Here is a 26,643-nt window from a genome sequence, read left to right as displayed (position 1 = left end):
CGAGTGCTCGTGCTCCTGCTGCTGTTCCCTCACCCCGACGGGGATTATGCCGGAGCTCCCCCGACGAAGGGACACGCACCCCTCCCGGGCAGGAGGCCTTTGCAACACCCTGCACAGAGGTTTCATCCAGCACGTGCCATCTCCACTCGTCCGCGACCCCGGTGGCTCTGAACGGGCGTTGGGGAGATGCAGGTGAGGGATTTCAGCATCCTCAGGGCGAGGATCTTCCAACACCAAAGTGTCAGCTGCGGGCTGGGAGTAAAGGATTTGCCACAAGTGAGAGCTGGGCTTTACAGGTGAGGTTCATTTCTCCTTCCTAATTGTATCACACGAGCGTGTGTGATCTTTAACAGCCACAAGTGGCAACCGCTAGTGTTATTTTTTTGTTGTGTGGTTTGTTTTTTTTTTTTGTTTTTTGTTTTTAACAAGGGGAAAAAAGATATCCTAGCCACTGGTACCTTAACGCCTTTCCTCACCCTTGGCACAATGTGGGGAGGATGACTGGAATCGCCTTGACGCACACTACTGGGTATGAACAGCTGCTCCGTGTGGTGCGGAGTGAAGATGACAACGAGCCATGTGAACGGACTGCCTGTCCCCAAAGCAAAACACGTTCTCCCTTGTTCAGTGATCTGAGTGCTGCAAATCGTGTGTACTCACAGGGCCAACCAATATCAACTCGGTTTAAAAGCCAGACCCAATACAAGGTTCCAACGTTCGTTGGTAGAAAAGATCTGCCCTTCCCACAGTTCTGATCACTGCAATTTAAAAAGCGTTATCGAAAAACAAGGCCGTGCTGGGAAAGGTTTATTTTGGGAGGTCACATCCAACCAGCAGGACTCTGGGTTACCTGTGTGCAGCGAGGGCAGTGACCAAGATACCCCAAATCCAATTCCAACAACAAGGGCTGGTCACAGTCCCTGCTCCACGCCGGCAAGTGCTGCTCCAGAAGGAAGCAGTCCACTCCTCTTAGGTCATTAGTTCACTAAGTCCAAACATTTAAATGGCTCTCTTGTTCCTTTTTTTTTTTTTTTTTTTTTTTTTTTTTTTTTTTTTAAATCACAACAGAACTAAGAGGATGATACGGGAATATCAGATCCAAATTCATAAATCAGTTCCTTTGGTCACTACAGCTCAGATCAGTGACAAACAGTGACGAGCCATTCTCCTACCCATTCCCTTCGGTGAATGGTCCCTAGTATTGGAATCAGCTGATATTGATTTTCCCTGATCCACAATAGGTCCAGACCAGAATATTTAAACAGGTTTAGAGGTGCGTAGTAGTAAAAATATCCTTAAGAAACACTGAGGTAGACTGCACCAGAACAGGACAAAAATAATCCCACCACATCCACCTGCCAAGATTTTTACGGATACAAATTTACACGTTCTGTGTGTTTAAGAAAACAAATTGTTTGCTGTTTTTTTTTTTTTTTACAGTGTTTTATATATTAAAATAAATAAAAAATTCTAATAAGAAAAACTTCTCTTCCTTAGAAAAGTGTGAGAATATGTCTTCTTTCCTGCAGTGTAGTATAGAGCTGCTAAACAGTTACTACTGCGTAAAGCAGAAGAAATGTAAATGAGGCCTTTTGAAATAGAAGGTTCTTACCCATGTCTGGACTCTACATTTTCCATCTCTAACTTCGTGAGCGACCTGGACCCTCCCCCTCTGTCCGGACCGAGCGGATCCAACCCGCCCCGAGGCCCGACAGCTCGTGCCGGGGCAGAGTCCCTCGTCCCCCCTGCTGCTGCACCGGGGGCTTTGGCTGCAGCGTGGCTGAGGGGAGGGGGCTCGGGGAGGCTCTTCCCTACGGCTTCCAGCCCCTTTTGTTTCAGATTCAGGGAGAAATCGGCTGCACTGCCTGGGCTGGAATAAAAAGCCCCGAGCAGCTCGGTGTCCCCACTCTCACTGGGGCAGGAGAACCCGGATTTCTCCCGGCAGAGCACGAACTGGCTCTTGGCCTTCGCCAGAAGCGGAGGACTGAGCATCTCTGTCTCCTTCTAAAACCACCTTCTGCGTGACAAGGGCCTGGCAACATGGATCACCTCCACTTCTTGCTTTAGCACTTCTCCCTGCCAGCACACTCCCTCATCACTACAAGACACGTTTAGTTTCACAATTATTTTCTAACATCTTAGCGTTCATCAGCTCTGTCTTTTTATGCAAACAGCAGCGAAACAAAGCACGGTTCAGAAGACAAAAGCTGACATCCCGAAGAGCTGAAAGCAGTGGCTAACGCAGGCGTCCTGGGAAGTCTGTGGGACACAGGGTGGGTATCTCGGGAAAACACCGATGGCCTGGAGGCAGCACGAGGCCGGACGCCTGAGCAGCAGCAGACAGGCAGCAGGTAGCTAACCACAGTCACATTCAGCTTCTGCTTCACGTGCAGAGCCAAGAGCCTTGTGCTCTCCCCCCTTTAGATCGGCTTTAGCGTCTCTTTTTTTGCGGTTGGAGTTCTTGCTCGTCCTCTCTTGCTGGCAAAGCAAGGGATGCGGGGGCCAAGGAGTAGCAGGACTCAGGGCTGGGATGTTCTGGCGTCCTTCAGCCCCTCAAACCAAGTGAAGTCCCAACTACTTTATCTCAGGGCTTCGACTGGAGCCGGCTGACTGCGTCGTATAAATCATGAAAGTGTATTACAAAGCCTTGTCAAGTATAAACTTAACATGTGCTTCATAGCTCCTAAAAGGGTAATCGGCTAAAATTAGTTCATTCTGAAATCTTTGGACCACTTTAAGACCAAACAATCCCCCAAATTCTCCCCTCCTCCGAAAGGATCATCAACAGTCAATAATTTATATGAAGTTAAAATTTAAACTAAAGACATTTTTAAATATGTTACAACAAACAATATATATACTCAATGCTGTAAGGACAGAAAACTCCGTATCTCAGGTCAGGGGACTCCTACTTCGTTTGGTCTTGAAAGTACCCACAAATCTCAGATTTCTGCTCCTTTGGCTCCCAGCACATTTTCCTCATTTGTTAATGAGAGAAAACCTACTCCCAAGAGTCCATAGTATAAAAATAATCTGTTTAGGATTCGGTCACTCCAGGGAAATGGGGAAAAAAAAAAAAAAAAAAGATAAGTACACACTTCCAAGAAGAGGAAAGCTTCTGTGAGAACATACAAAACTTATGTACAAAAAACCAGAAGTGTATATTTTCCTATACATATACACCCCACATATATATACTGCACACACGCACATACACACACACGCACGCACCCCTGGGGTTTAACCCATTTAAAAAGTATGAAAGCAGCAGCTATTGGTCAATCTGAGGATCTGGCGCGTCCGACCGATGTGTTGAATCCTTCAGCTGTAGTGAAGAGTATGCCTGAAAGCCTGGAATTCTACTGGAAATGCTTTTGTCCTGCAGAAGTTTTGTTCCGCACCGTTAACGCTGTAGCTCAGATACCAGCAAATTTCACGTCTTTTGTTGGCAAACGTGGATGCTCCTCCTTCAAGTTCAACTTACACGGTCGCTTCCTGTTTTGAAACCATGGTTACAGAAGGGACAGCAGCCATGGAAACCTCTTCCATTTATGTTCACAGATAAGTCCACTGACAACCAGTCAACTTGGCAATAAAAAAAAAAAAAAGTATTAATCGTAAGATGATTAAAAATCTGAAGAGTTTGTAGATGTGTGTCATACACTGTGGCAGCAATAACAAGAGTCCTGAGATTTGTGGAGGGGGAAAAAGCAGACACAACCCTTGGGCCAAACAGGAAGCGTTAGGAAGGACTTGACCTGGGCATGGAGAGAATCCGCCCGTTTTTCTTGCCACCGTTCATGTGAGTGTAAGGTATGTGCTCTTCGTAGTTGCCCTTGAGAGCCATGGAGGGTCCGTTGTCCCGCCCCAGGACTTTGTCCCTCTGCGAGTAGGAGGAGGGATCGAGGGGAATGCTCTCCATGTTCTCAAAGTCCATCTCGTACTCCTCCGTTTCCAGAGGTTTGTTCTCCTCGCTGTAGAAGAACGAGACCTCGTGGAAGCTGGGGTGCAAGTCCTCCTTCAGCATCTCGATGATCTCGATGAAGGTGGGGCGCATTTTGGGGTTGTACTGCCAACACATCTGCATCAGGCTGTGCCTAGAGCAGGACAAACGAGAGTCAGGGGTAGGAAGAAACAATCTCACGTAGGCTGGGCTGGCACAGAGCGGGACTGGTACCCACGTCAGACCACCCACCAGCCACACTCCTCCTCTGACACTCCGAGTTGTTTGTTCTCTTTCCAGTCTCTGTATTTGCCTGTAGATCCTGACACTCCTTTTTTTTTCTCTATTTCTGTCTAGATCAAAAATTCCTTCCAATTCCTTCAATTGTTCTTAACTTGGCTTCCGAAGGAAACCGGGCTGCAGTTCACATACTCTGTGTGTGCTTATAGCCAAGTCACAATTTTTTAATTGATTCAATTTTAATTTTAACTCAGCCTGAAAGATAACAAAGCTCCTAAAACTTCAAGGAAAATAGGAGGCTGTGCAGAGGACAGAGGTCCTGTAAACACCCCACCCAAAAGAAAGGCTGCGGCAAGAGGTCATATGTTATCAGACACTGTGGAGGAAGAACTTAAAAGCACAAATAAAGTTTCAAACTAGAGTTTGTAACTGGCCATGAGAGACAAATATCCAGGACAGCTTTTTTCATAAGGATACTCATGAAACATGTTTATTTTTTGACTCTGGAAGTGCTGTTTTGGCCAGAAGTGGGCTGGGCTAAGAGGTTACCAGAACCAGTGAGTTACCAACCTCCGTGTTCCCTTTGCCAGGCAGGGCTCCTTCCCCTCACTGCTGCACGCTGCTTCAGCAGCGGCTCCTGACACCCACCACAAGGCCCTAGCTCAGGTTAAACGGGATTTTTTTTAATTAATCTGACAGAAGCAGCTCAGGGAGCATCTGGGTACGCAGCCGTGCTGGCAGAGCTGGGGACGCAGTAAGCTCCAGGCAGTCACGAGCAGCTGTGGAGAATAACACTTAACCCCAGCGCGGGAGAAGGTCTGGCTGCAGTTTGGAATCTCTGCGAGGTGTTTTTCACTGCCCTCCTTCCCTCCCTAACCCTGCTGGCAGCCTGGCTTTGTGCTTTAATGAGTCTGCAGCAGAAATGAAAAGGCCTCGGCCATGACAAACAGCCTCTTGGCTCAGCACAGCCTTCTCCTGCCTCTCTCTCCTCATTAGCCATAAATTGGATTTCTGAAAATCAGTAGTAAAAAGTTGTAATTCTCAAGACTATTTAGGTAATATGGAGATGAATGACAGAAAACCTCAGCAGACCTGGGATTAACAAGCTGCTCTCCAGCCTCTGTAACCACGTGGGTACAGACGGTGGCCAGGCTTTGCCACGTGACATAAGCCAACTGCCATCCACTAGTCCGGAGTGGAGGAAAAACATTTTGTTTGGGCAATTGATACAGTGCTTATTTGTATCTTAAGCTTTTCCAGTGCTTTGTACTTCCTTCTCTTGAGTCTGTACTCACAATGTAAGGTCCAGGTGGGTTTAATTTCCCTCCCAGCCAAACAGGCTGGCTCAGGGCTGTAATTCCTGGATCACTAAGAACCCATCGGTTGAATTTCTGAGAGAGGTGGCTCACAAAAATCTGTTTTGTTCCTCCCCAGCAGAGAAGGGGTTAAGAGGTGCCACATGTGGGGGTACCTCTGTTGGCCACACTTTAGCTAAGGAGTGCAGCTTGGTCGACTGCCGCCTGCTTTACTACTTACAGCCTCTCGGGGCAGTTGTCTGGCTGATCCAGGTATCCTCCATCCATGACAAACTTTAGCACCTGCTCGTTGGAGAGTCCCTGGTACGGCTGCTCTGCTAAACTGCTGATTTCCCAGAGGACAACACCAAATGACCTAAGAAAGAGAGAAGACTCCCAAGTGAGAAAGAAACCCAAGACAGCCCGGAGATCTACAAGCGATAGACCTATTGTGGAAAATACATTCAAAGAACACGGCTGTATTTTTAAGAAGAGGGCTTCAAAACAATGGGTTTGTTTTCTCTGTAAGCGACTCACAATTTAAACTATGTGTGTTAAAATAGTGAGCTCCTGAGCTGGGATCCACCCGGGATTACAGAATACAACTCACCACACGTCGGAATAAGCAGTAAAAACACCATCCTTTAATGACTCGGGTGCCATCCACCTCACAGGCAGCAGGCCCTTGCCTCCTTTACGGTAATAATCCGTCTCATAGATATCTCTGGTCATGCCGAAGTCTGAGAAAAGCAATTGGGATGTGTTAAATGTCTCTCCCTCCACGTTACTTTTACCGTGCAACAACTCCAGACGAATGTTTCCTTCCTTCGACGCCAGGCTGTTTTCATACACCCAGCATGCCTCCTGTGGCCCAGCCTGCAGTCATCCGTCACCTTGTGATTAACATTCAAAACATCTGCCTTTTGCCTGTGTTTTCTTTCTACGGAGCCGTGATAGAGACTCCAGAGTAAAAATTTTTAGTGACAGCTTCTATTCTAAACATTATTTCTATTCATTCCCTTTAAGTAAAACAGAGCTCTCTTTCCCCTGAAACCCCACTGCCTTGGCTTTAAGTCCAAAGAGGTCTGAAAAACCACCGCGCTGTGGGGTTTGGGTTTATTTTTAAATGTTATATTTACTTATTTCTAAAAGGGTTTGGGTTAAAAACTGGTTCTTGTGGAAGATAACTGACTTTTAAAAGGCACCCGACCTACTGATAGGATTATGAACTTTTGGTTTGTTGTACTGAACACTTTCTTTGTCATAACTCTCATGAAAGCAAAGAACAGTGAGATAACCCTCAGGCTGGAAAGACAATAACTTTGTAGATAGAGGTTTGAGAATAGAGAAGATGAGAAAAGCTGCTCTGGCTCTAAAGGAGATGATCTTCTTACTAAAGTCCATACAGTTTTTTCACAGGGAAGAAAAAGATTTTTTTGCTCCTTCTCCACCACCAACGTCTCCTTGTTAGGGCATTTCCAAAAGTGAAAAAAAATGAAAATCACCTGCGTTGGCCACATTGGTCTTGGGCTTCATATATTTGCCTTTACAACAAATACGACCCACAGAATTATCTTCTGATCCCACACTACGTACCTCCAATTTTTACAGTGAAGTCTTCTGCAACCATACAGTTACGAGCCGCAAGATCTCTGTGAACAAATTTTTTGGCATTCAGATAGGCCATGCCATCAGCGATCTCCGCAGCCATCTGGATCATTTCTCTCAGTGTTGGTGGTGGACGACCAGGGTTATTCTACAAGAAATGAATAAAGAAGTATTAAAAACCCAATCAAGTTACTCTGTTGCACAACAGACTCCCTCTGCCCTGTCTTTACCTCAGCATCAGGTCTCAAAGAGCGAAGGTAACTTTTCAAATCTCCATGTGCCATTAACTCCATGACCACCAGAGTAGGTTGTCCTTTTGAGACCACCCCGAGGAGGCGAACCTGGAAAATAAGTGAGAAATTCCCTCAAGGTTGTGTCCGAACACACTGGGCAGAGCCCAGCTGTGAAAAGAGGGGGTTGCAGCAAGGTGCTCAGAGCAGCACCGCAAAGCCTCCGTCACGCTGAGTTTTGAAAGAGCAAAGGTGAAACGATGCAGGTGCATTTTATGAAATATGCCATCGGAAGATCCCAGCTCTTTTTGATCAACTGCCTCTGCAGACGAGCTCCTTTTGCAAGCTGAACATCCAGATCCGAAAGCGCTAAAGAACTCTTAGTTCTGTGATGGGACTTGCTAATCACGCGGGGCGCCCAGCGATGCTTACCACATGATGGCAGCTGAACCCTTTCATCACAGAAGCTTCGTTTAAGAACTCGATGCGCTCACGGAGGCTGGCTGATTCGTTCACAGTTTTCACAGCTACTCGAGTCTCTGGCTCCCCCTTCACTATGTCCTTGGCAATCCCTTCGTACACCATGCCGAAGGAGCCCTGTCCCAGCTCACGGAGGAGGGTGATCTTGTCTCGTGGAACCTCCCATTCGTCGGGGACATAGACTGTTGAGCAGAGGGAAACATTTCTGAATTGAGCAAGTGTCTTTCGAAAGACATTTCTGTAGCAGCCTTGTTTAGTGCTGCCACAGGATGCCATGGGGATGAATTAAAAATAAAAAAAAACACTAGAAAACTCCATAAAGACGATGCCAATCCCAAACTGCTGCGCTGTCTGAATGACTACACAAGAAATAAGTCAGGGAAGAAAGCCCTCACTGCTCTCACCATCACTGGCGCTGAGATATTCAGGGTTAGAGGATGCGTAGAGGGGTCCAGTTGGTCCTTCGGTTTGTCTGGAAGAGAGAGACACAAATTCTTCAGCACATTTACAGGCTCTGACACATTAGAACTGAAGGCAGTTTGATTAATTCCCCCAGCACGCAGCAAATACAAACTGTCCCAGTTTCCAGAGGGACAAACCTAAACTAAATTAATGTTGCAATCATTATCTAAATTAGAAAATAAACACAGGCTTACTCCTAACAAATAAACAAAAACTTTGGATGTAAGTTTTGCTTGTTCTGGTGAAAACAACATAAAATTGCACTCACCTCTTCTTCACAAGAACATAAGCAGCTCCAATAATTCCAGCAATTATTATGGCAAAAATAATCGGAACAATTATAACAGCAATATTAGGCTGAGCGTTCACTAAGAGAGAGAAGAGAGAACTGGAGATATTATACAGGTCCAAAATCCACACCTTCCTCAATAAAATCTCCCCCTTGAATAAACTGGAACAAACATGAAACTAGAAGCTATTTCAGACACAGAATGTGAGGCTGCACAGAATGAGAACTCATGAAGCAAAGCCACGCATTTCTAAATAATTTCAGGTTTTTTGGAAAGTATTTTATGGCTCCCAACGGTTCTCTGGGCACTGCTTGCTAAACCCCCATCCTGCAAAAAATAACCTGGGAACGAATGTTAACAATAAAATGAACTCACAATAATCAGCCACGTAAAAATAGGTAGGTTCTGTCCATGAGCCATTTCCAGCCAGTGACGTAGCTCGTATACGGACACTGTAGTTTCCAGGCTGCAGTCCACGGAGTTTACAGCCCTGCTCGCTGGCAAAATGCTTACGGGAAACGCAGTAGTGTGCTTCCTGCAGGAGGGGGGAAGAGGAAAGCTGCCTTACACTGCCTCTGCAGGGACCCAGAGCTCTGTAACGGCACACCAGGATTTCTACCTCGCCTCCTCGTCTGGCGAACGTACACAAATAGGTCTTTCACACGCTCAGGTCTTTTCCAATATAGTGCTTTGTCCTGGATTTTCATTTTACAGTTTAGCAGTTCAGATTACAGAGAGCATGTGCCATTTGCTGTACTAGAGCTCAGCCCTGAAATCTGACCGGCGTTGGCAAACCCTCCTACCCCCACGGCACGGGCATTCTGCACCCACAAGCTTTCTGCCTGCTTAATGCTTTCTTAATTTCTCTGAGCAACTTATATTTAGACGTATGGTTTCCATCGTTCTGTGAAATAGAATTCCTAAAAAAAAAACCCCAAACCTGCAGAAAGCTGATAAATTAGATAAGCTTATCTGGTAAACAGGCAGCTTAGAGGCAGATTTTTATTTCTCGATGTCGTCCCAGTTTTTTTGGTGACGTTGGTTCATGCACAAGGAAACCAAAGAGGACAGAACACCATCTGCACGAGGACTACTAAAGACTGAACAGTCCCAGACTCCCAGGTGGAGCTACTTCTCCAAATGTGCCACGTTAAGGGACAAGGAGAAATTCTCACCTCTGTCTCCCCGAGACGTCCGTAATTCACTTCATACAGCACAATAAGACCATTTGGCTCCTTTGGTTCTTGCCACTTCAAATGCACAGTGTTTTTTTCAACCAGTTCATGGGTAACTGGACCGACGATGTCATCAGCCTTAGCTAGAACCAAGTTTATGAATAATAATACGTTTTATTTCATGTCTTGGGCAAAATTCAAAACTGCCAATACTTCATCCGTCATCCTTTCCTATCAGGACACAAAGATAGCACCAGTCCTACACCATGTTTCTGTACTGCAGCTGGCTCCCACAGGAAAAGCAGGATTTTGAAAAACAGTCCTCAACCCAAAGCAAAGCTCAGGAAGATAATTACCTTCTGGCATGGTCCTGGCACTGACATAAGCTGCCACACTGCATCGGGACTCCTGAGCGTCATGGTTACAGGCGTGGAGCTCAATGCGATACCCGGTGAAATGCCGCAGGCCGGAGATAACCAAAGACTCCTTAGACTTAACTTTTTCAAAAGGCTTCTGTTCCTCTGCGTTCTCAGACGCTGCTGCAGAATTGTTTGGAGAGGATGCGATGGTGGGTATCACCACAGTGGCATTTGCCACAGAGCCAAGGTCTCTTCGTTTTCTTGATGGCCTAATAAACAACACGGGTTGCAGTGTTATTTGTTATAGTCAGTGTAAACACGTTCACCTGAAAAGGAAGAGTTAAAATGGGAGGGTTCAGAGTGCCTCTGAAAACTCAAATTCAAGCCTCACATTTGCAATGTAACAAAGAAGTTCAAGAAATTCAGGACTTTTTTTTTTTTAATTTAAAAAACCCCAAGCAATCTGTTTTACCCCCTGTAATGCACATAGCTTTAAAAAAATCGGTATCCCTGAGACTCTCTCTGTGCACAACTTCATGCGGGGAAAAAAAAAATTTAAAAAATTAAAAATATCCAAGTCTAAAGTGTTTGCTTGAGAATTCAAGCTCTTCTAGATGCTCTCAGCTGAATACAACTTTCCTAGGTTGCCTCACGGATGCCTTGTACAGTGTTGCAATGCTTTGGAGTTCATCTCCTCCACATTCGAGCTTCGAGCGAATGAGGTCACACCACAGCGCCCAGGCCTGATGACCTTAGGCGTGCCACATATTCCAAGTGTCATAAACTTGCATTTCTAAAGCCTAAGACCAGTTTCACAGCTCGCTGGGAGAGATCTGCCACTCCGAACCCCAATCGAGATGAAGAGATCATTTTTCTGAGAGACCAAATCCATTACGTTCTTTCCAACGGACGCATTTAAAACTCACAGATTCAGATGACAGATTAGCTGTGGAGTTTTGTTAACCAAATCTCGCCTCTCAAATTATTGCACTTCAGTCTGAAAATCAATTTTTTTTGCAGTTGTGAAAACAGAACTGGCAGTGTGATCCTGTCAACTCCCCTGTTTGCAAGTTGAGTGCTACGAGCCAACTTTAATGTCAGATTTTGTCAGTAAATTAACAGAATAAATTCAACAGAATTAAGAGCTGTTCATAAATTTCATTTTCTTGGGGGGAAAAAAAAAAAAAAAAAAGGAAAAAGAACCAACACAAGACTCCTCATTCTAACACTTGATATCTTGCCACACATTTGCCACAAGGAATTCCAAGTTGGGAACTAACCAGTGTGGTGAATCAGTAACAGTATTTAGTTACACAAAAGGAATTAATGCCATTTGAAAACCGGACCATGTATTTTAAGGGGATGATGGTCTTTTTTTTTTTTTGTGTGTGTGTGCATGTGTGTGCAGCTATTAAAGGGTACAAAGAGTGCCCTGAACTGAACTCACACTTGAGAGGCGTCTCCAGTCGCTAAAAATGTAACAAGCTGTTGAAGCAAATCTTTGCTGCTGAACTGAACTTTCCACTGCCACCCTCTGCCTACCAGGCAAATTATTGGCCAACTACAACGGGGGATCGTGCAGATCAGCTCTTTTGTCTGGTGTTATTTCTCCTCCAATGGCAAATGCAACCAGCCGGAAAGATGATTTTAAAATTTCCTGAAACTAAACATCAGGTTGTACACAACAACGTTAAGAATATTCATCCACCTGATGAAAAAACGGGATGCCAAACGGCAGGTTTCAGCAAAGCACATTCCAGTTTTTAGTCTTCTCTAATTACTAATTAACTCATTTTGGAGCTGCTGTTATCTCTGTGCATTGTTCTGAACGGTGTCCCCTAACAATGGGGCAGAGTTTAGAGACCCGGGTCTGGGTCAAGCCACCTCCCTCCTTTGGAAGGATTCTTCATGGTCAACCAGAACCTTGTTTGGACTTAAAAGTAAAGCTACATGCTACTGTTTACAAACTGTGGATTCAGCTGTTCCTCCTGTTTAAGGGAATTTTGTTTTTCACAAGTAAAACAGTAATTTGACCACTGATGCAACACAGAGTAAAATGCAAGAATAACTTCTTTCTACTTAAGTAATAGAAAGCAAGAAAAACATTCGAAGCTGTAAACCCCAATCTTCTCATATTTATTATCCCGGATTTGCAGCAATTTTCTTGCCAAATTCGCTGTGTTTTCAAACATCTGGTGTTTTCCCATAGTCGTTCTAGTGGAATTCTCGTTATGGCCATTTCAAGTAGCTCCAATGACCTTCCCTGTGAAATACTCAGATTCAGGCTCCTTCTGCTCCTGCTGTCAGGGACTGTCAGGGTGTGGTGGCTCTCGGTTCACAGAAGGAGGGAAGTGACAACTTATCACATGCAATACAGCCCATGTCGGGGGACTTTAAAAATGCATTAGCTAGCTGAAGCCAAGTTTTTTCCACACACCTGAAACTAGCAGAGGAACAGCTGGTTTGTCTTCCCCCTTGTGCTGGCAAAAGCATTTATGTATTTTGTCTGTACAATTAATTGGATTCAAGTGGGAAACCCAGAAAAAAAAAAAAAATTATTACTTTTCACGTGAGCTGTTTCCCAGATCTTGTTCACTCTGTAACCCACTAATATTTGTCATGGCACGAGTGTGTGTGACACAGAAATAGAGAGGATAGACACAGAGAGAAGAGTGAGACTGCTTCTTCTGCAGTAGTGATAGTGGAGAGTATACATGATATTACATCCTGAATAGCAGCCATTTAGTTCCCCTCTGCCTCTCAGGACTTTTATTACTTTTGAAAATCTTTCCACGCTTTCCACAGAATGATGGAGCGGTTGAGGCTGGAAGGCACCTCTGGAGATTGTCTAATCCACCCCCCTGCAGAAAGCAGAGGCAGCTAGAGCAGGCTGCTCAGGACCACGTCCAGTCAGGTTCTGAGCACCCCAAGGATGGAGACTCTGCAACCTCCCTGGGCAACCTGTTCCAGCGTGCAATCACCTGTTTGCTCCAATCTGTGCAAAACTCATTCCAATATAAGAGCAAATAACACAGGAAAGAAGAAACAAAGCATCAGCTTCTGATGGCCACTTTGTTCAGCTACAAAGGGAGGTTACAAAGCACGTGGTGTAAAGATACCTGCTAGCTCTGACTGGGAAGGTGGGTATGGCAAGAAGCATTTAGAAACTTCTCGTTTGCCTTGCCAGTGCCAGAGCAAATGAACCCACAAGACTTGAGACAGTATCTCCTAGAGCAGCTAATCAACAGTGCACATGAGGAAGGAACAGCTTCTGTGATTTCCAGAGGGGTTTCCCAGCAAGTCAGCTGAGATCAGGGCCTGGACTAAGGCAGATCCGCAGCAGAGCCTCGTACAGACCAGACACTGCCCAGGGATCCGACAGCTGGGAACAGGGCAGGAGGAGAAAAACTGCACATGGAAAACAAGGAGACAAGACATCAGGGGAGTAACTTCCCAACAGCTCTGTCTTCTGCACCCCTGCCATCTCATATTCCGGGCCAGCCTCATCTGTGGGATTCCTCCCCGTGACTGGCAGAAGGTTTCTTATCTCGAGGGGAGTCCTCACAGGGCCTGGAGAGAGGTCAAGAAAGTACCAGGAGCCACGCAAAAAGCACCTGAAGTAAAACACACTTCACATTCAGTTGCCAGGCTCTGGACAGGCTGCCCTACGAGCAGGCAACAGGCACAGTATTCACAGGGAAACTAATTCTAATTTATGTTGCCACAGCCTGGAGCCTGTCAGAAAAGACAAGCAGGACACATGCCAGCAGGAAGGTATCTTTACTGCTGACTTATAACAGCAGAAGGGGCTTGTATTAAAAGGATTAGTTAGCCTAGGGGAAGTGGAGATTTTTTTCCTTAGCAGGCTGACAAGGTGGCACATCTTGGTGATTGGTTTCTTCCTAAAATACATACCCCAGAAACTGGCCTGAGAAGCATCCTGGGCTGGCTGCACAACAAAATTGAAAGAAAAAAAAAAAGAAAAGAAAAAGAAAGAAATCAGATTGTCAGAATTGTCTGCCTACATCAAGAGGAGTTTGGCTTTTGTACATGGCTTGGTTCTCCTCTGCTTTTGAATATGTGGTGTCCTGGCATCATCTTGCAGACTGAAACCTGTTCTGATCAGCACTAACAGCAAAGAAAAAGCAAAAGGAGTGACTCTGCACAAGCTTCCAGGTGACAACTGCAGGCATCAAACCAGGCTCACGGAGAAGAGAGACTGTCCAGTGTCTCAGTAATAAAAAATGTTCAGTGCAGTAACATAGCTTTTGTCAAGCAGCTGAAAAGAAATGTTTATTAGCTAAGGGCGGTAAGCAGAGAATAAATTTAGAGCACAAAACACCTGACATGAAGAGGGTAAATCATTACAGACTCTAACCTGATTCCCAGAGCTTCCTCTGTAAATTGCATATGAAGTGTGAAGACATTCAACACCACTTAATGTGACACTGTGTGTGCCATTCAAAACAGGACATTCACCACCCACAGCAGTTGCATTCCTCATGGTATTGGAGGTATTTCCCAGACTAAGTGTAAGGAAGACCGCAAATAACCGCGCTAAAGGACAAGGCTGTGGCATGGTAAACTTCCCTTTCCCTTTCTTTTCAACTGGATGAAAAGCTAGACCACAAAATTTGAGGAGAGAAAAAAAAGAGCTGGTTTTGGCATCACCCAAGTTTAAATGAGCTGCAGGCATTTAGCTATTTGTTAAGGATTCTCACTTCATTCTCGAGCTGAGGAGAATCCAGAGGCAGGAAATAAGAGCAGGATCTTCCAAATCTGTAGTAAGTCAGGTGTAGGTGCTCAGCTCCCACCAGGCTCCCACACCGACATTCAGCTGGACTAGAGAGTCTCATGGCAGCCCAGACCGGCAATAAGACCGGCAATAAGACCGGCAGCAGACCGGCAATATCACCACATCCAGCCCAGAATTTTTGTTCAATCATCGATTACATTCCCCTACCCCCGATCACCTGGACAATACTGTTCGATATTCGTACCTGGGGACAAAAACCTCATTGTGAAGATAGTTCTCAAATGTCTTGCGGAAAGCAGACTCCTCCAGCTCCTTTTGTATCTGAGAGTCTGTTTTAGGACAGGAACAACATTCTCCGCTGACATCCTCACTTTCACTTTGATTATACTTCTGAGGGTCTTCGGATTCAAAAGGAGGAGACCAGGTCCTTGAGGGCAGTTTTAATCCTGCGGACAAAACAATTTTAGTATCACTCCTGCTTGACATGGCAGAAGCAGATGTTTGATCCTGCAAAGACCCAAAACTAGTGTACACAAGATTCACAGCACATTTGGGCATCCTGAGCTTTCACATCCAGGGTCGAGCAGCTTTCCCCTCTTTTATGACAGGCCTTTGATTCAGAACTGTGCCGGTTTTGAAAGGGAGCTCAGATGCTGCTGTTCATCTCAGTTTAGGTAACACAAGGCAGCAGGTGAGATTTTGGGAGTCCTCAGTGAAATTCTGTTCTAAAAGAATTCCAAAACAAATGGGAATTTCTTCATGTCTTCAAAAATTAACTTGGCCACTGATCTCTAGAAGCACAGATATTTTCCCTTACTATGTCCACGGCTGTTACTAAACTTGTTACTCAGTTTAAAAGGAGTAAGTGTAGAAGGGAGATCTCCAAAGGAAAAAATATCTGATTACTTTGTAAAAATATGTTTTTGGACAGCTTTTGCACATAACTTGGCAGTAGCATGTAACTGAACAGTGGGAGAACACAGCTGTTTCTTGAACAACAGTCTTAAAACCAGCAAAATTAGGCATCCAGAGCACCCCCAAAGTGGGTGAAAAATCTCAAGACAATTCTGAGAAAGCTTGAAAGAGTGGCACGGGGGGAGAACTCACCTTTTAAGCAGTAATCAAGTTCATAAAGCTCACTATCTTCTGCCTGCTGCTGCCAGAACACCAGGTAGTGCGTGATGTTTCCGTTGGGCTCTGAGGGTGGCTTCCACTTCAGAATGATTTGGGATGAAGAGTTGGAAACAGATATCGGATCCAACGGGACAGATGGAACTGCGGTGGGGGGGGAAAGGAGACAGAGGTCACTGCCACTGCTCTGCGAGAGCTTTACAGAATGAGGGAGAAACACAGGCAGGTTTCCATTTCCACTGACACCCAGCGACCCGGGGGCTGGACACACCAGGGTGCACACAAGCTCTCCCTGCACACAGGCCACACGAGCCTGAGGGAAGCAGCACGTGTTGGCACCACCTCCCCGTGCAGGGAAGTATGGATTCTTCCATTTGTTTAGGAATACCTTCCTAAAGTATTCCTAAAATACCTGCAACAGCAGCGCAAAGTTTCATGGATATGGGACTATCACAACTACCAAGCAGAAGACTATTTTAGGTCTGGTTTTCTTTTTCACTTGCAAGGCACCATTAATTAAATGATACTGACCAGTAGCGTTGGTCTGGACGTAGATGATTTCACTTTTTGCTCCGTATGTTCTTCGTTCATCTGAGAAGGTGACCAGAGTTTTAACAAACACAGCATACTGCGTCCATGGCTTCAAGCCCCTCAGAAGCCAGCCTGGCTGGGCCTGGGCTTTGGGCTCATTGGACCGTGGGGGTGGGTCAACATCCACAACTGTCCAACTATTTGACCCACAAGCGTCTTGGCCATCAAACTCCGTCACATTTTGGTATGGACTTTAGAAAAAGTAGAAAAGCCTCAAATTAACAAAATCCTAATTCAAGCTTTGAAAAACAACACTTCTAAAGACATCACTGAAAGTTATAAACTTTACCCTTTGCAGAAAGTTTAACTATCCCGTTGTATTTATTCTGAAAATGAAGCACAGGAGCTTTGCAACCCGGTCTACATAAACAGCATCACAGATCATTTACTGTTCCACAGATGATCCCAACAACTAAATCCAAGCTCATTATTTTCAGCTTTAAAAAATTTATAATTTTATCATTTATAATTTTATAATTCATAATTTTATAAAACTCAGCTTGGTAACCTTGATCCTAAAAGAACATTCCCCACCTCAAAGGGAATAAAAACCTCAACACCCCATGGATAGAGGGGGGAGATGATGAACTCCATGGTTGGAGTATGTACGTTTGGAGTATCTGGAACAACTCATGTTTGGACTGCTCTTAAATGAGGAATTTTGACTGTACACAACTCAGGTTAAGTCAGAGATCTTAATGAACACTTTTATGTAAGGGTTTCACCAGAAACTTAAGTTTAGGAGCCAGCCAATCACAGAGACTAAATTGTTATGCCTAGAGCAGGTTTAATATCTACTCTTCAGTGCCAACTGCCATTTGTGGAAGCCCAGCATGGCTATTATTCTGTAACCTAACGGCGGATCACTTACGCTTCTTTGTAAAAAAGCATAAATCCCAGGAGATCACGGAAATCGGGAGGCCAGTACGGCTCCCACTTCAACAGGATCTTGTCATGAGATGTTCTAATGGAAGAAAATTTCAGCAATTCATTTTCGCCTGTAACAAAAGAGAAGTGACGTTAATTTTGTTAATGCTAAAAAATAGATGTTTTAAATTGTTTTAGAAGTTTACTTTCTCCATAGGTAAATATGAAAATGCTGGCAGTGAGAAGAGCTGCTCATTAAAACCCTCTTCAATGCTATTCCTGCCTTAAGCCAAGGGTTGGTGAGATGATCTCCTAAGGTACCTCCCAGCTTAAATTTCTCTATGATTTTATGAAAATGACCCCGTAGCAGAGCTGAACTGAATTCTATTAAGTGGGAAATCTAAAGGCAACGTATTTTAAACCTCATGATGATCTACACAGATGAACCCAGTCGTATAGCTTGCACAGAAGGCAAAGGCTACAAAAACTAAGCGCATAAATTCCCAGCCTTGCCTGGGAGTAGCGTGGTCCCTTTGCAGACAGGGGGGAAGGACAACAAACAGTTGCAGGAGGGTGGAGTTTTGAGGCCCAAGGGACACGATACAATACGGTATGTCCGAGCAGCCCAAGAAGGACAAACTGTGTAGCTCTGATTGGATTTGCCATTCCTGCAGTAGCTGCACAAGGGAGGAAGAACATTCATTTCACTGGCACCACATCCAGAACAAATAAAGCTGCTTTTTTTTTTTTTTTTTCTTTTTGGTAAACAGGATGCTGCCAATGTGAAAATTAGACTTGCAACTTAAAAACAAACAAAAAGCCAAAAACACTGGCAACCTGTGGTTTGAGGTGGGGAGGGGGATGTGTGTGCAGAGAACAGCTCAGCAGAGCGGAGTTAAAGCTGACAAAGAGAAATGCAACCCGTTTCCTCCAGCTGCCTTTAAACAAAACACCCAGCCAGTCTGGGAGCCGCACACAACCACATGACAGAGCTGGGTTTGAGCCCCAAATCCAGTCTCATCCCCAAATGTGGGAAGAGCTTGTTAGTATCTCATGGGAGATGACCTGTATAGGCAGCTAATTCCTGGTCCCTCCTTCACTCTGCGCAGGTAGAGCTGTGATATCCCTGAGGGTATGGCTCTATGTAGGTTTTTTTCACTGGTACTGCCAGTTTTTAGGTAGGCAGTCATTACATTCCTGTCTCCCCACTGTGCTGGCACGGCTGCATGTGTTGATATGTGGCAAACCAGATCAGGAAACTGATTCAGCTGAAAGATCTTCATTTTTAGAGTCTGTTCACAAATAGCTACATCAGCGTAACAAGGGCACAACTGGGGAAGGGACTGTTGAAGCAGTGCTGTCACCAAATGCAGTTGCAGCCGTGGGATGATCTAACCTGCACTGCAAGCTGTGAAAAGAGCAAGGAACTGAAATGCAAGGGACTGAAATCACAGTTTAATGAATGCTGGGAGTTTTGGTGGCAAAAACCTGCTTAAGTGCCTGATGTGTCAACCTGTGTGTGCTCCTGTTCCTGTGTGCACATAAAACTTTGTGAGGCTAGACAATAAATCAGAGCAGAGAGATGACACAACCCAAGAACAACAAAGGAGAAACGGCTTGCTGTTTTCTACCCCACATTCACCAGTCTGGCTCATCACGCAGCCCTGTGAAGAGTTTTACCAGCATCAACAGGGAATGGGGACTGCGTGTGGCACAGGATGGGAACACCCAGCAGGGTTGGGGGTTGCCCAAGGGCTGTGCTTATGGCAGTACTGCTGCCAAAATAAGTGTCCGCAAAACTACAACTTCAGGAGATGACTTCGGTTAGAGCATAAAGCAACACTGGGTGTTTGCTCCTCAGCCGTGCTGACACAGGCATCATCTTATCATTGTTCCTGGAGAAAGCTGTTAGCTTAAAACCCTCTGAGAAGCATAACAAAAATAGTTGGAAAAATTTCTCTGACTGTTGTCACAGCAATCCCCTCACGTGGCTCTAGAGATGGGTGGAAATCCTGTTTCTCTACCGTGTTTACTCTGTGTGCATGCTGTCGCCTCATGACATGGGAAAAGAAGATTATGACTATTAATCAGGTACTCAGCAGTAACACAAAGTGCCAGTCTGGACTGAGGTTACGTTGTGCTAAACTCTTCAAGAAGACACAACAGTACACTCAACCTGGAAAAACTCACAGCTGAGCACACAAAGAGCAAACTTCTGAAGATCAAAGTTGGCAAAGTAGGCTCCTGGCCAGACGTTGAACCCATAAGTACTTTTACTCATGACATATTGACAGTGTGGCCACAGCACACAAGCAAGTGGCAAGTCACGTGTGTGTGGCTTTACCAAAAGGACAAGGACAGTCCCTGGAAAAAGATCATAGGCTTAGGCTGAGAGAAATGAGTATGAGGTTGGCAAGGCAGAGGGAAAGGGAAACTGTAAGCCTTGCTGCATCCTGAGACTTTCTTACATGAGGCTTGATCGCCGTTCGTCTTCAGGGCTATGTCGTTCCTTTCCTGACGTCCCTTAGTCCCAGAGATCTCCTCCATCTTGTGGATTTCTGACAAACACAGTTTGGGATTATAATGGAAGAAGAGTTTGCCTCGTGCAATAGTGAGGTTGTGCTTACTCCAGTCCCAGAGTTGGCGAAGATTCTGATTATCCAAGGCATAAAAGGAATAATTCCTGAAAGCAGAGATGAAAATGTGGATTGGAAGGGGATCCACTAAAAACTCTTTTTTCCTCATGCACTAATCCAGACAACAAAGAAAAATGAATGCAACTATCTTCCCTGGTAGGCCACAAGCCATGGGCAGAGGAAGGTTTAAAAATGGGAATTATTTACCAATATGAATCACCCTGATAGCACTGGCACTCCTTACACTTGACAGCATTAAAATAAAGTATCTTTTGAAAGAACTCACCCAGCTTCTAGGGTTTCTCCTCTGATCAGATGTAGTTTACGAAAAAAGGAAAGAGAAACCAAGGCGTAGGACCGACGAATTTTTAGGTAACCTGAGATTTCTTCTATCAAGCCAAGATTCGCTTCTAGTTCCGCTGCTATATTATCTGTGGAGAGGAAAGCATTGGGTTTAGTTTTCTGATATCACAGAGAAAAACACTGATATTGGAACCCCAACCTATTAAATAGAACTCTTTTACGTTAATTCATGAGACCTAACAAAAAACAGTTAGCAAAAACCCCCAATGAACATCACAAGAGCCTTTGCTTTGTGGTCCTTTATCTGCATCACTCTAAGATTCAGAGTTGTCAAAGCAAAAGAGAAATGCCCCAGCTCACGGGTGGTGTCATATTCACCGAGCTAACATCCAGGGCTCTCTACCCCCTTACTCAGAACTTACTTCCTCCACGGATATTTATAACTAAGCTTCCATTAACCACTGTGCAGCCCCGGAGCTCCTGCGCCGACGTCACCGAATCGATCGTCTTCTCCTTCCCGTAGTCGCAAACCTTCGGGCAGGGCCCTGCGCAGGGGGTACAGTGCAAGCTGAAAAACAAGGGAGTCAGGAATGCAGATGTGAGGCTTTTGCAGAATGTCATCTGGGGGCGTCAAAAGCAGACTAATCAGTTCAAAGCGACAGTGTCCTGACAATGTGTCACGGGATTCACTCGCACTGCGCAGCACATGGCTCTTAGGAACTCCAGACAACTGCTGATAGCTCTTTAATTTGTCATTTCCACGTTTTGAATGCTAATCACTCTGTCCCTCCCTAAATAACAGAAACCAAAATCAAGTGATTGTGACTATTTTTTGAATAGCCCATCCACCACGATGCTGCTCAGGGCTACACACACGAGGGGTTTCAAGACCAAGAAACTCAGGCTCAGTCTCCATCCCAAGATTGTTAACCAACCATGTAACTGATGAGCATAGAGCTGGCTGTTCATCTGAGAATCCTCTGATTAAGGACCGTACAGAAAGTTGCTTTAAAAAAAGGCGAGCAAGCACATGCTTTGTGCTCTGGGGAAATACTTCTTAAACGGCAGCAAGATGATTGCTTGCCCTGGTCATAACACCACAAGAATGTGTTCCCAACTGGTTCAGAGAAATAAATGCTCTAGGAAAAGGAAGGACTAGTGCTGCGAGGTCCTACTGACAGCAGTCTGGAACAAGCATAGGAGAGAGGCGATGGCTGCTATTACACAAGCAGCATATCTGCTTTGGGGGCTGCTAGTTTATTCTTTAGAAAAGCAAAACAGGAAACGGAATAAAAAAAATCCTGTTAAGAGTGAATTCCCCGAAATTATTGTGGCAGGAGCAAATACATGCGAGCAGAAAGCTACCAATATTCATGGGAAATCTGACTCATCACAATATATAACGTAGGACAAACAACAAAGTTTTCAGTGATAAACAGCTCAGCAACATAAATTAATTCCTTTGTGAAAAAACCCTGGGAATAGACAGAATGGCTGTTCCCTGCTTTGATTCATGCTACACTTGTTTGTTACATCGTCCATTTACGTCTGGCACAGCTTGAACCTGCTCAACGCAGGCAATTACAGGGATGAGGGACGGATATTCTGAGAATGATCCACTCAAAATACGCTGTGCTCTTTTCATTAGACACGACTTTTCCCTGTTCTGCTTAACAGCAAGGCTTTCTAGTCTGAGCTCTGCTTTGGAGGGGAAGGGAAGTAGGGCTGGTAAAGCCTCGCCACTGCCCATCTCCCTCGTCCCACTCGATTACAGAAAGATCCTTCCAACTTGAGGATACTCCTCTTCCTTGTCCTCCCTCTCATTCTCCCTTTCCCACTTTTTCCAAACTTGAGAGAAAACAAGAGAAGCCAAGGGAAGAATAAACTACTGGCACATGGTAGGTAGACCCGTCTGCTTTTAGCATCTTGAAATAGCAAGGTGTTAGTTTGCAAATCATATTAAAGTAGACCAGGTAATTATCACAGACTCTCCAGTGCCGAAAACTTTTCTTGGTCTTGCCACAGAACACAAACCCTCCGTCCACACGAGAGAAACGCACAGTACAAAAGCTACAAAATGGTTTCTTTACCTGCAGACACCAGTACTTACTTGCTGGAATTCATGATGTACCCTGACGGGCATTCATGAACACATTCGTTATTGTGGATAACGTGACACCCCGACTCCCTGGCATTTTTGCATTTGTTGTGCAGTTCCTGGCAGAAGCTGAAGGTCACACAACGCCACCCCTCAAAGCGATAATAACCGGGGGGGCAGGTGTCCACACATTTGCCATCAAGGTAGAAGTTGCGGCAAGCCACGCACTTTTCAGGGTTGTTTGGCTCCGTGCAGTCCCCAAGACATTCGCTGTGACAGCACTGACCGTCAGAGGTGCAGCCCTGGGACTTGCAGGCAGGTGGACAAACTGTGAAGAGAAAAGATAAAAGGCAACTGAGTACCACAGGACAAGCTGAAGTTGTATGATCATGAAAGGCTTACGAGCAATGAACTTCATCCTGCTTGGTCTGGCAACTTTCTTTTCAAAGAGGCATCCATGAAACGCTGACATTTGTCTCATCTCCACTTTCCTGTGTAAATTCCAAATTTTAATAAATATTTTTGAAGGTTAGCATTCACCCTCACAATTCATTAGTCCTCATCTTCAAAAAGAGAAAAATGAGTTTTCCTCTTCTCTCGGTCCAGCACTACAAGGCTCCCAGGGGAGTTTTGGTGTCTCCAACATTATTTCTGAAGCCCAGAAGTACCGAGACTTCAGCAAGAGCTTCGCAGTCTGGGGCAGACAGTTTCAGCCAGAAGATTCTAGTTTCTTAGCTTAAGAAACTAGTTTTCCCACAATAACGCTGCGAATAACGCATGTCCAGTAACATTTTTACAAAACCCTTCAGCGTCATCAGGATTTGCTTCCTATCTGTCTATCAACCTCTCACCAGCTTCCCTGGAGGAAGCTGCTGCCCTGGCACCCAACACAAGCTCTTCGGTGACTCTCCCAGCAAGTCCAAAAAGAAGGGCACCCACAAGTGTTATTCTTGAGGTTTTTATGGTTTACTTTTTAATTACTCATTACTTAGCGCCTCACAATACTTTTAATGAGCGGTTTGGGCTTTGAAATAGAAACCAAGCAGCAGCATAGCTCAGAGCAAAAGCCATGACTAACGCTGGGCAAGGAGCTGGAGAGGAGGCTGAGCAAACCCAGAGAAGGTCTGAAGGGGCGTCCTGCCCCCTCAGCACCTCCACGTTCAGCCTTAACGGTTCAAACGAGGCTGAACCAATTAAATCCAACTGCTTAATCCCGAACACGCCACAGAATTTCAAGTCAGAAAAGATATAAAAAGCCGAAATCACCACTAGAAGAGCAAGCACCAGAGCCAAGTACGGCTTTGATGCAGCCATTTAGACAGCAGGAGGAAGAACTTAGATGAGGGCTGGGGGAAACAGGCCTGGATTTATCCACACGGTGACAATACAACCTTTGGGTGGCAGCTGTGAATTGCCAAGACGTGGCTCAAGACATCACCTTCCTCTCACCAAACTCTGAGGGCACATCTGAACAGCTTCTGCTGTCCTGCCCAAGCGCCCTCGGCGAAGGAAGGCAGAGATAAGTCCTCCTGTGCTCTGTGCTGGCCAGGCCAAGGAACTTCACACCGAATCAACCCCATCTGCCCCCAGATCTCCCAAGCTTTCTATCCAACATTCAGGGTTGAAGCAGGAGGGGCTTTATTTGGGGAGATCCCAAACACACTGATGTCGAGAGGCTAAAATGTTCTTTTTAATTTCTGGCTCACGTGCGTGAGCTGACCAACAGCGGAAAGTTCTCTAGTGTTAGTCAACTAAGGTAGCAGCATGTAGGATCCACAGCATAGCGTGCTACCGATGTTCTGATGATCAAATCCCCAGCTGTGGCTAGGAAGAAAATCCCCCTCTGCCCCGCGCTGCCGCGTGTTGAAGGATTGAAGAATTAAGTGGGTTAAAGCGGTTAATGCCACTCTCGGAATAAGCAGCAGTAGCTGCAGTAGATGGGATGGCACAGAAGAGCAACCTCAGGTTTGTTCCAGCCTGATAAATCCTTTGAAGAACTATTAAATGGATAATTCTATCACAAGGTCAATATAATCTCAAAAATCTTCATTGCTTCCATGTCAGTCATTCACTGCGGGGTTTTTTTCTGGTGCATCCCTCAAGATTCATCCAGTAACAAGAAACACAGGACTGTATTTCAAATTAATTTTCTTTTATGCTGACCAACTTTTTGCCCTTTTCTGGCAACAGGTCTCATTTTGTGAACCTGTCACAAATAGTAACTGATGGAAACGCCAACAGCCCAATAGAAGCCACTTGCAGATGATACCTTGTATTAGACTAAATATAAAATGAGAAGCTTGTTTTAAAAGCGTGGTCATACGTTCTTTATGAGGCCACAGATGGAGCACAGACTAGCAACAGATGTCATGGGTGCAGTTTATTAGAAATACTGGCAAGAGAAAAACACAAGGCTGAAAATTCCAGGATTTAGTCCAAAACACCACCAAGTTTACTAATTCCAGTCCAAATTATCAAGGTTTATGGGGGGGAGGGAGGGGCGGGGAAGCGTGGGCTGTTTCTCACACACCTCCCCACGTTCCTAAGTGAGCACTGACACACCGATGCCTTGCAAGGACTTTATACCCTGCAGCACCCACCTCCCTGAAACGGGGGGAGCACCCAGCTGGGACGGAGCCGCCACGGCGAACGCGTGCGGGAAGGATTTCTGCAAGCTGGACAGTGAGTGCCGGCACCACAAGTCACAGTGTTCATCACTGGTGCTTCCTGCAAAAAGGTATTTTCCTGGGGCTGTTTCGTGCTTAAGAACTACAAAGTTTAAAATATTCAAAAGACAACATTTGTTTCTCAAGGAGGCACTGGAGCAGACAGGTTATCTGAGTTTGCCCTCATGCAAAACACCCAGTGACACACGGCACCTATTTAACATTATACCACACAATTTTTTTTTTTTTTTTTAATTTGTCATGGAAACTAATCTTCAAAGTCCTAAGCTTATTTACATATTTTTAACTCAGCTGCAAATATTCACAGGGCAGAAACCGTTTCAGTTCTCAACTTTAAAGGCTTCTAGAAGATACAATTAAACTATTTTTAAACTGTTTTTAACGTTTCTCTTTTTCCTGCTCTACGAGCTTTTGATGTCTAAAAGACAGCTTGAAGAAGGCAAAGAAGCCAAGGCAATATCTTTTTTTTTTTTCATTAAGCATTCAAGACCAGAAATTGTCAATCACTATTTTGTGCAAATCCTCATTACACAAGATCCTGAATAGATGCTGTCCTGACATTATCAAAGTATGCATGCTAGAAAACACCTGAAAATCACGTAGAAACCTCTCCAGCTTATCTTCACTCCCACTTCTTATAACTATCACTACAGTATCCAGGTTATGCGACTCCAGACGGGTCAGATGGGTTTTTTTTTTTTTTTTTTTTTTTTTCCTGCTACATTACGCTTTCACTGCAGGACAACACTGACTGGGTTTGTGCTGACCAAGTGCACCTCGTCACCCCTTCGTCATGGAGGTTTGCAGACTCCGGTATTGTCACTGGCCCACGAAGATTTGCCTCTTCGCCATGAGATCAGACTTTTGGGAGCCGTGGCATGGTCAGGTACAAACCGAGGAGGCACAGGGTATGTTTAGACAAGCACCTGCACAGCCCCGGCCTCTGGGTAATGCTGAGGGACTTTTGGACAATGTGGTGCCTCCCTCTCAGCATAGGCAAAAGACTCAACTCTTTTCATTCCTCACAGAAGAGGAGAAAGTCAAAAGGGAACTTCCAAAATCCTAGTTAGAGACAAGGGGAACAGATGTTTTGGGGTAGGGGGAGAAGCCACCACATCGTACCACAGAAGGTGCTGCAGGAAAAAGCGCTTCAGCCGAGCATCAAAGCAAAGCTGCTCATCACAGCCAGAAACCTCTTCATCGCGTCTTTAAGAATGGGACTTTTAAATTCCCTGTCCCAGAGATGACAAACAGCACAAACACTTAACTGATCCACCCTGGATGGGGGAGAAACAGAGCTGACACAGAGGTTCAAACCTGTAGTTCCAGGGGCAAATAAATATTTAACTAGCTAGCTAGAGTGGCTCCAAAGACTTAGGAAACAATGCATTTTACAAACCTTTCTGATTATAGATTCAAATTGACATTTCTTCATGCTGCTGAGGCCCAGCTGGGGGGGACAAAAGGCAACAGAGTCAGCGCAAAGGAATTT

The 26,643-nt window shown here is 45.1% G+C and overlaps 1 protein-coding gene across 3 annotated transcripts in view; it reads right to left on the bottom strand.

Moving 5' to 3' along the window:
- Positions 1-26,643, bottom strand: part of INSR (insulin receptor) — a 109,882-nt gene that overhangs the window by 57,181 nt on the left and 26,058 nt on the right. For all 3 annotated transcript variants that reach the window (XM_026865089.1, XM_026865091.1, XM_026865090.1), the window contains exons 3-21: positions 22,477-22,792; positions 20,789-20,934; positions 20,350-20,494; positions 19,896-20,110; positions 17,432-17,558; positions 16,501-16,751; positions 15,946-16,113; positions 15,083-15,284; positions 10,080-10,351; positions 9,724-9,866; positions 8,924-9,083; positions 8,527-8,626; positions 8,201-8,268; positions 7,749-7,978; positions 7,317-7,427; positions 7,075-7,234; positions 6,089-6,218; positions 5,720-5,854; positions 1,025-4,097 (exon numbers count right to left, since the gene is read on the bottom strand). In XM_026865089.1, coding sequence (XP_026720890.1) covers positions 3,743-4,097; positions 5,720-5,854; positions 6,089-6,218; positions 7,075-7,234; positions 7,317-7,427; positions 7,749-7,978; positions 8,201-8,268; positions 8,527-8,626; positions 8,924-9,083; positions 9,724-9,866; positions 10,080-10,351; positions 15,083-15,284; positions 15,946-16,113; positions 16,501-16,751; positions 17,432-17,558; positions 19,896-20,110; positions 20,350-20,494; positions 20,789-20,934; positions 22,477-22,792 — 3,434 coding nt within the window. In that variant the 3' untranslated portion in view covers positions 1,025-3,742. Of the gene's footprint in view, positions 4,098-5,719; positions 5,855-6,088; positions 6,219-7,074; positions 7,235-7,316; positions 7,428-7,748; positions 7,979-8,200; positions 8,269-8,526; positions 8,627-8,923; positions 9,084-9,723; positions 9,867-10,079; positions 10,352-15,082; positions 15,285-15,945; positions 16,114-16,500; positions 16,752-17,431; positions 17,559-19,895; positions 20,111-20,349; positions 20,495-20,788; positions 20,935-22,476; positions 22,793-26,643 lie in introns of those variants that run through there.

Source organism: Athene cunicularia, assembly GCF_003259725.1.
Source record: "Athene cunicularia isolate RWA chromosome 28 unlocalized genomic scaffold, athCun1 chr28_part1, whole genome shotgun sequence".
Classification (NCBI taxonomy): domain Eukaryota; kingdom Metazoa; phylum Chordata; class Aves; order Strigiformes; family Strigidae; genus Athene; species Athene cunicularia.
This window is presented reverse-complemented; position numbering and strand designations above follow the sequence as displayed.